This window comes from Mizuhopecten yessoensis, unplaced genomic scaffold (genome assembly GCF_002113885.1).
Source record: "Mizuhopecten yessoensis strain PY_sf001 unplaced genomic scaffold, ASM211388v2 scaffold2255, whole genome shotgun sequence".
NCBI classification, from domain to species: Eukaryota; Metazoa; Mollusca; class Bivalvia; order Pectinida; family Pectinidae; genus Mizuhopecten; species Mizuhopecten yessoensis.
In genome coordinates, this window is record NW_018404455.1 from 40,223 (window position 1) to 50,721 (window position 10,499).

The following is a 10,499-nucleotide window of genomic DNA, read 5'->3' on the forward strand; positions in this document are numbered from 1 at the left end:
TCTGTGACATATGATGAATCACCAGAATTTGAATTCGGGGATTTAGTGTTTTGTGATCTGTCGTCTGAGGCACCATAAGCGATACCCTGCTTCTTGTGAAAGCGCATCTGCCTGAATACGACTATTCCTATCAGGACATAGAAGACCACCAGTGACACGAGAATGAAGGCCACCAACAGCATGACAGCAGCCTTGAATACCAGTGGCTGGACTGTTGACCAGGGTCCCCGGACATTGGTACAACGGTATCCTATAGTGAGACTCTCCTCCTTGTACACCTCCTTGGAGCCGTAGAAGAGGAAACAAGGCCAGGAAATCACCAAGGAGACGCCAGCAATACAAACAATAGCAATCTTCTTCCAGAACATGTTCAGTTGTTTACTGAAAGGTTTACATATTTTTCTATGTCTGTTGATTGCTATGACGACGAGCATGAGCGCTGACATCATAGTACACGTCATATTGAGGAAAAACACTATCTTGCACGCGCTGTCGTTGTTGTATTTCACGGGAAGCATGTTTATGGAGAAACTAAACGAAGTACTTAAGACACATGATATTAAATCCACAACGGCCAAAACAGGTATGAAAAAACGTTCTTTCCAGTTAGACTTGAGTCGGACTGTATGTATGTAAATGACGATGGAGTTTCCAAGTACTCCAACGACTAAGTATATCATCAGAATGACGGAATCCGGGACAAGGATTTGAGACAGTTCGTCATTCCAGTCCTCAAGTTGGTCCGCCATTACTGACGAATATTTGATGGAACATCCATCTTAAATTGTTAACGGTGTGTCTGGTTCAATGCTGTCAACGTCATACCTGTTCAAATGGAATCCGTAAGAAAAATGGCACTTTCCTGAACAGAAAAATAATCCAGAATAACAAGTGATTTACTATAAACACATGGAAGTTCAAGTATTACTTCCTGGACGAGGCAATCTTGTTATGTTGATTGTGTACGAAGAAAAGATTAAAGCGATAAAGTTATCTGCAGTCAACCGCAGGATGAAATACTTGTTTTTCCAGTTATTTACACAGATTTGTCTGCGTTCGTCTACAACATATTAAAATCGTACGTAACATAGCGAGCCACATGTGTCGCTATACATCCGGGGACGTGTGTTTATTTCACTTTAACTTTCGATCACTCTGCATTCAAAGTATGGTTAACTTAGTGCGACATTAAGGCAGATAGTTTCCTATAATTCATGCGTTAGACAGACATGTTATTTGATTCAAAAGGCAAACAAATACACATTAATACGTTTACTTACAACAAAAATTAAAGTCTTCATCCTTACAATCATGTTAAACGGAAAGATTATCGTTGTGTGTGTTCCTCGTTCGCGATATCTCCAGTACAAAAGTCATTTGTCTTCAGTGACCCTGGTAGTCTTACCGAGTAAACACGGACAAACATATATCAAATCAAAGACACTAGAAATGTGAATGTTTAATTCATAATGAAAACTGGTTTCATACGGAACTTGTTCTTTATCAAAAAGAGACTAAAATACTTCGTACATGTCTTGTACATCTTTTTAATGATATTCAAATTTTAATAAGCGATACTCAGCTCGGATTGATGTGTATATGCCTGTAGGCTAAATGTTACAGGCGTTGACGGTGAACATTAACAGTAAGTGAAATCGTCCTCTTCTAAATGTGATTATACTGTACCGATATATGTTAACTGTATAGTTACGCGGAAGCTGAAACGAAACGGGTCTGTTGATATAGAGAAGTAAATTATTGTTTAAATATTCAAAATCTCAAAACTAAACGACCTTTCCTGCTGACAAATTCAATGTTAATTTAAACACCTCATTTGATCATTCCTCTCTACAAATAACCCTCCTTTTCCCAGTGTAATTTAAACCAAGCAAGCGCTACATATCGAGACGTTTGACAGTTTCTTGTATGATTTGGATATATACTGTTATACCATATCGACAGTTCAAACATCGCCATAAACATCTTTTATCATTTCCCCTTCTCTTTATTGTCGCCGATGTTTCCCTAGGGACCTATCTTCATTGTGACTTTAGCTTTCGCGAGGACTTTTATCCCATACAAACAAACCAAAATCAGGAAACAGAACGAACTGATGATCTTCCTATCTAGGGCGAGCGCTCAAAATCAAGACCAATAGTGAGGCGTTAGGAAACGAAATGTAATTATTCAGTATTAAGAAATTGCATAAACCTCTTGATAGTTCATATTTATTAGTAATGGCATGTAATTTAACCGGTAGAGTTGCCTTAAATATATAGTAAGGAGAGTAAATTTGGCGAACTATAATTCGATCAATAAAAATAGTACCTTAGAATATGTGTAGATGTATGGTCTACTTTGGTGTTGTGTGACGAGTGGGACACATATTGTGTAGATGTATGGTCTACTTTGGTGTTGTGTGAAGAGTGGGACACATATTGTGGATTTGTATGCATGCTGTACTTTGAACCGATTAGCCGTAAGAGTGATCTCACAACTTGATAAAAAAATCCATGCAGAAAAGAGTTTCCAAATGACCAGTCATCCTTTCTCTCATCAAAGATAAAGGAACAAAGCACTCTTTCCTAGGCCTGTTACTAGTTTAATACAGCTATTGCCGTCTGTGTAAATCTGATACCAATATACATGTTACTGTGCATACGTCATTTTGCATGAACAATCATTTTCCCATGACTGATTAAGAATGCGCCAAACTGTTATTTCCATTATAGAAGACTTGATGGCACCACTCGTCCACCGAACACTTTCTATGCGCTATGTTTGAGCGACGGTTCTTTTCAAAATACGTTATGGTTTCTATTTTTTTTTTATTTCAAAATAGTAAAAACTGATCATCATGGGTTAAGCGAAACATTTAGCCCACATCGAATTATTTTATTTACAAATGGTCCAACAAATAGACTGACTCACATTCAAATGTGCCCAGTCCTTTGAAAGAGCCTTCCTAATTGGTCAAACAACCTGAATATATTTGAAGAAGATGACCGGCCAAGAGGAAACTCGGTAATCTTTATACATAAACAGACACGGGTTCAGAAATAAATAGACGTGTACAAAATCTACTTCCTGGTCTTAAGCGACCGACTTACTTTGCGTACCAAGAGAGGTATGGTACAAGCTGCTTCAAGTAAACATAAAAAACTTAGGTCTGGCGCCAAGGTCGGGATGAAATGCTTTACATAGATACACATGTCTAAATCGAATGTTTATTCACACTAAAATATGGTTATAACGGGGAAATGTTTCCGCGTTAAGCTTCAACAAGCCTCCTTACTCATTGTTTGGTCAAGCAAACTCTCGACATCCTGTTAGGTCGTATTTAAAAACTCCAACTAAGCATCGGAACTCAGAAATGAATTTAAAATATTTAAAATTTATGTATAGATGTTTTATATTATCAATTCGCGACCTGAATGGGATAATTGATTATTAATTTTTAAGTTTAACAGTATAGCTTGTAAGTGTCTTATTCGGCGGTAGCCAGAAGGGCCACTAATGTCATTGCCTGGTTTATAAAATGGGGAAGTCAGTTTCCATAAATAAAGGACTTTACGAATTTGATAAAATTAATTGCAAAGAAAAAAATATAAGAATGCTTTAAGCGAATACCAGGAAAATGTAACGTTGACAAATAACTTCAATGCATGTGTTCATTCCCATTGTTTTTAAAAATCAAAAACGAAAGTGGTTGTCGAGCATGGAGTTCCTGGGTACATGCAGTGTTACACATACCTCGTATTCTTTATCAGGCAAATCATTGAAATAGATAAGAGGCTGACATAGACTGGGGTATATAGGTAAGAGGCTGACATAGACTGGGGAATATAGGTAAGAGGCTGACATAGACTGGGGTATATAGGAAAGAGACTGACATAGACTGGGGTAAAAAGGTCAGATGCTGACATAGGCTGGGGTATAAAGGTAAGAGGCTGACATAGACGTATATAGGAAAGAGACTGACATAGACTGGGGTAAAAAGGTCAGATGCTGACAAAGACTGGGGTATAAAGGTAAGAGGCTGACATAGACTGGGGTATATAGGTAAGAGGCTGACATAGACTGGGGTATATAGGAAAGAGACTGACATAGACTGGGGTAAAAAGGTCAGATGCTGACATAGACTGGGGTATAAAGGTAAGAGGCTGACATAGACTGGGGTATATAGGTAAGAGGCTGACATAGACTGGGGTATANATTCAAATCATAACCTTCGGAACACCTCGTTCATTTCATCATCGCAGACGCGGAAATGACCGATAAGCTCCAAATAATCAGTATAAAACCCCTAACCTGTGTCCTTGTGTAACACGAGGTGGAGCGTGCATGTCTTTAGATATTGTCTCTCGAATCATAAACTAAAAATTATTATACAATCAACACGTTCGGGTTATAAATACACAGGCGCATAACATAACTCTAGAAAGCCCTAGCACCTAACCACACGTATGATAAGTCGGATTATATAAAAGGTTACACATTTAACATAGACTTATAGGATGTCTATTCGATACTCTCATCAATATACAAATGATACTTCAGTCTGAAGAACGTACACTGGTGTAACGTATATTTTTAGATTTTTCACAGTTAATTAGAAAAGTAAACAGCATATTTAAGCCAAAATGAGGAGACACAATTCTTTAAATAAATTTGCCCAAATATATCATGCACGAATCAATGAATCAAGTATAAATTTGTTTTATGCAAGTTTCAGTGCATTGTACATCGATTCCAATTCTAACAATGACAATTTGTATTAAACGTTAAATAGCACTAGCCTTTATTACGAAAAATAAAGCTATCTATTGTTATCTAACAACACATTGCATTATATAAATACAGTACCCCGAGGCGGAGTAATGTAAGCTCATCACATGCCATACATTTCCTTTGCATAGTTTTTTGTAGAAATAGACGAAGGATACACCTAAATGGAAAAATGGACAAGATGGAAAATAATGGAAAAATGACGTNAGGGTATAAAGGTCAGAGGGTAACATAGACTGGTGTATATACGTCAGAGGCTGACATAGACTGGGGTATAAAGGTCAGATGCTGACATAGATTGGGTATATAGGTTAGATGCTGACATAGACTGGGATATAAAGGTCAGATGCTGACATAGACTGGGGTATATACGTCAGATGCTGACATAGACTGGGGTATAAAGGTCAGAGGCTGACATAGACTGGGGTATAAAGGAAAGAGGCTGACATAGACTGGGGTATATAGGTAATAGGCTGACATAGACTGCCGTATATAGGTAAGAGGCTGACATAGACTGGGGTTTAAAGGTAAGAGGCTGACATAGACTGGGGTATAAAGGTCAGATGCTGACATAGACTGGGGTATAAAGGTAACAGGCTGACATAGACTGGGGTATAAAGGTAAGAGGCTGACATAGACTGGGGTAAAAAGGTAAGAGGCTGACATAGACTGGGGTATACAGGTAAGAGGCTGACATAGACTGGGATATAAAGGTCAAATGCTGACATAGACTGGGGTATATACGTCAGATACTGACATAGACTGGGGTATAAAGGTAAGAGGCTGACATAGACTGGGGTATANTCTGTACACTTTTAAGATAAACCTGCTAGAAATACATGTATTCGGAAAGCCGTATTGTTTTCTGAGGGACAATGCTCCACGTGCAAACATCCACTATACTGTGTTCAACAGCGAAGTAGCGCCCTCTGTGAATAACGAAAAGCACATGGGTATTTGTTACGGCGTTGACAATTTTCTCATCAATTCAGCGTGACGACTTTGAACACAAATAGTTTCATTCCACTCTAATGACACGGAGTGTAATCCTCCGAGAAGAATGTACCAATTCCATCCATATAAATATTAACTTTCGACGACAATCTTGCGAACAATTAGTAATGTCACACACTTGTCTGTAATTGTTCCGTCACATCAGATACCGACGGTTCGGCAAACTCACTCCCAACTTGCCCACTAGTTCTTTCATTCTTTCCGATAATAAAAGAAATAAACTTAGACGTTTTACATGTTTTCAAGAAATAAGCCTTCTTGTAGACATCCACTTCGAAATAAGGAATGCTATTTCTTCACACAGGGACACAATCCGTACACCTCGTCACGGAATCGTCGGTCGAGGAAACCGTAGATAATAGGATTGACAATGTTGTTGATGATAAAAGCAGTGTAAAGGAACCTGAAGCCCGACAACTCCGAGGGGGGAAGCTCGATCCAGAAGTTCTCATTCCGGGATTCGTAGATCATCAGTCCCACTTTTGGTACATAACACACAATGAACACCAGAGTGATCAACATGAAGATGAGCGACAGTCGCACCCCCGGGGTCATTGAGGGACCAGTGTTTCTGGTTGTGTGATCAATCGTGAGAGCACTTTTACACGTTGTTGATCGCCTTTGGTTGTGTCCAATATTAGAGGAGGACTTTTGATCAGAATCAGAAACCATGTTCAGCGATTTTGCATTGTTGTCGATTGGTGATGAAATGTCAGCTTCTGAGGATTTTTGAGTATCGATTTTAGGCGCACTATTTTTGTCCGGTACTTCTGTGACATATGATGAATCACCAGAATTTGAATTCGGGGATTTAGTGTTTTGTGATCTGTCGTCTGAGGCACCATAAGCGATACCCTGCTTCTTGTGAAAGCGCATCTGCCTGAATACGACTATTCCTATCAGGACATAGAAGACCACCAGTGACACGAGAATGAAGGCCACCAACAGCATGACAGCAGCCTTGAATACCAGTGGCTGGACTGTTGACCAGGGTCCCCGGACATTGGTACAACGGTATCCTATAGTGAGACTCTCCTCCTTGTACACCTCCTTGGAGCCGTAGAAGAGGAAACAAGGCCAGGAAATCACCAAGGAGACGCCAGCAATACAAACAATAGCAATCTTCTTCCAGAACATGTTCAGTTGTTTACTGAAAGGTTTACATATTTTTCTATGTCTGTGCATTGCTATGACGACGAGCATGAGCGCTGCCATCAAAGAACACGTCATATTGAGGAAAAACATTATCTTGCACGCGCTGTCGTTGTTGTATTTCACGGGAAGCATGTTTATGGAGAAACTAAACGCAGTACTTACGACACATGATATTAAATCCACGACGGCCAAAACAGGTATGAAAAAACGTTCTTCCCGGTTGGACTGGAGTCGGACAGTATGTATGTAAATGACGATAGAGTTTCCAAGTACTCCGACCACTAAGTATATCATCAGAATGACGGAATCCGGGACAAGGATTTGAGACAGTTCGTCATTCCAGTCCTCAAGTTGGTTCGCCATTACTAACGAATTCGATGTTACATTCATCTTCAGTGTTGCACTGGCTACTTGCTGTAAAAATATGCAACTTCCTTGATCAGAAATTAAATACACAATGGCAATATTTCATTAAGAAGCCTGGTGTTTCAAACAAGACTTCCCGGTTTCTAGGATTGGGTTACGTTGTTGAATGAAAATATTTACAGTTTCAAGTGTAACTGATTCAATAACCTTTGTTGAAGTCATTGTCTTTATCACTCGATCACTCGTACGAGTAGTGATACATACACCGTGTACATATATGTGCACGTCATTAACCCGAGGGTTTACATTTCTATTTTCGGAAATTTTGTACAACTCATTAGTGTATTCATGCAAACTATACATTGTTGAAATGTATACATGCCGATGACGTCATGTTGTTTACAGCGCCCGATGATTACTGCACCGACTGAAAGGAAGGTTGGATTTTGCGTTTTTCTACGTGTTTGTGTTCATTTACATACATTTACTTTAATGACATAGTGTAAACAATACCCAAAAATACGATAGTAAATTCAATTTTGACAATAACGTTCGATATACGGCAATTTTGCCGTAATATTTTCAACTGCACTCGATAAAGCTGGTAGATAAGATAATAGTAATCACAGGACGGGTTCGATACATTTACATGACCTACATGTCATATGCCTGCCTAAATACTGATAGTTAGATCACAACACACGAACTTGGTTTTGTAATTATTGAAGTTAAAATCAAACTTATAAAATTACTTGATTTTGTAGACACTATTAAACGGGACATCTTTGGGTATTAAATATAAATGTTGAGATAAACCGGTAATGGAAAGACGATATGATTTTATTATAACAGTTTACGAGTGCGAGTGAAATATTGTATCGGGTAACGCAATGTTGCAAGTTGTGCTAAAAATAGCCCCATAAAGCAACTTTGAAGTAAGAATTATCGCTAATGAGTAATGATAACATGTCTGAGGGCGAACAAACAAACCAATGTGATGTTTATGTTGAAGATATGCAGCCAATTTCGTTCGTATAAGTCCTAGTTTGGTCGTATCATGTCACGGTGGCCTTCAAAGTGTGGCACGTAGCGTAAACGTATCACAAACCCTCCCGCAGGATATATTCCGATTAAAAGAACGCGCGTTTTATGTAATATTAAAGAAAAGAAAAACAAATATAAGGATTAACTTTCTATTTAGTTTAGGTTATCGGGTGATAACTACAATGGAACTCGAGTAAATTGAATGATCGGCGAAGCCGATTAAGTTATCACCCGATAACCTAAACTAAATAGAAAGTTAATCCTTGAATAAATGAGAAATTTACGTATGTTTCAGCAGGTAAGACCAGGTGTTAGATGTCTTCTATCACGTGGTCAAACATCTATCTACAATATTACATCTGTAGGATGTCACTATCCAAGATTTGCCATCCTGTAATGTTCGTCATTGATTCAGTATATGGTTCATATCGGCGGACTGCGGTAATCGGTTGTTTTTTGTTTGCTTAATCAGGCTTATCGGCCCCTCGACGCAAGGTTTTTTAGGCCGTAAAAGACAAAAATACTCAGAAGCTTTACATACATCGACGAGCCGGAAGTCTCCATCATTACATCATTTTCCCTTTCAATTCTATGTTAAGTTACTAATACGAAATTAAATTTCCTAACTTCGGTTTTTCTTGAATAATTGATGAAATAACAGCGATATAATTATCCAGAGCTTTTATTGATAATAAGGAATCAGGGTATTATCATATTTTTCTTGGAATTCTAACGGTGATGAGTAAATGTCCAAAACAATTCATACGGCAAAGTTTAATCTTTTTATTGTGTCTATGTTAATGACGTCAAAGTAAAGCTCAGGTGCTTGAATGAACAAAAAATGATATATCGATAACGAAGCCATGGTTAATAATAGTAATATAACTAGAAGACCAACTGTTTAAATCTCTATCAGAAGCTAAATTTTCATGAAGATTGAATGTCAAACGAAGTCACGATTTGTTTTAAACAATTGTAAATTGAAACAGAATCTAATGGGAGAATGACGGAACGTAGAAGACGTAAGGTACGTCGCTGCATATAAGAAACATCTGAAAGGTTCTATTTGATAACATTTTAGTAACAATATTGCAGGAGTTGTGTTGTCGATATAATTCTTCTATTACAGACGCCCATTTGATGTGTGTTTGATTTCCTAAAAGTTGTCAGGGGAAGTTATCGATCAGTGCAGATTTCTCCAAACATCCCGTGAAAATATGTGTCGATACTGTTTTGAGTCTCAGAGATACAAAAATTACACAACATAGTTACTTGTACTTAAAATTAGTTTCTCTAGGATTTTTATACGGAATTGGCAATCTCACAAATGGGGTAGTCTTTCAATTCCCCTTAAATGACTGGTATAAAGTACATTGTAATTCTAAAATCTCGATTACCATTATAGCGTATATCCAAAATTCCGTTTATCTATATATAGTATAATATATATCAGCAGTGTAAATATTTTAGTTAAACCCGAAAATGTATATGGATGTGCCGAAAAAAACCCGTTCACTAAACGAAAACATGAAAAACTCAATTAAACTACAGAAAAAACAACAGAAAACATTTGCTCGCTTACCTATTTTCTGACAAAATTACCCCATTCCTAGAAAATACATTTAAATCTGTTGTCGAATACCATTTTAAAAATGATATACGTACTGAACATTTATGTAGGTATGAAACCGATTTGCTTAAAAATAACTATACCTACAAAGAAGAAAGCATTTATTTAAAAAAAAAAATGGTCATGTCGATGCAAAGAGTCACGATAAGTCCATAATTTCGTCTATTTAGAAACATTTTTCAACATGCGTTGATATACTTTCAAGAAAATATAACTTCCAGCTAGCCCAATGCTATAAAGTCTTTACTTTATCAATGTAACCGGTAGTATGACTAACAGTTCCTTTGCATCTAATATGACAAGCAGTATGTTATATATTTATTAAAATATAGTTGAATGACGTTAATCCGGACGTTGGTTACGCGAAAAGCCGGTATTCCAAACAAATGTATTTCTCAACTAAATTTCTGTCGGGATGCCAAACGCATCGCTTCGAAATAAGGAATGCTATTTCTTGACACAGGGACGCAATCTGTACATCTCATTACGAATCGTCGGTCGA

At 37.7% G+C, this 10,499-nt stretch overlaps 1 protein-coding gene across 1 annotated transcript; it reads right to left on the bottom strand.

Annotated features, from left to right (window-relative positions):
• Positions 1-5,600: 5,600 nt before the first annotated feature.
• LOC110445383 (cholecystokinin receptor type A-like) lies at positions 5,601-7,335 on the bottom strand. The gene has a single exon (XM_021489958.1). It carries the CDS (start codon positions 7,318-7,320, stop codon positions 6,091-6,093), a length of 1,230 nt encoding a protein of 409 aa, XP_021345633.1. The 5' UTR covers positions 7,321-7,335; the 3' UTR covers positions 5,601-6,090.
• Between the last annotated feature and the right edge of the window lie 3,164 nt (positions 7,336-10,499).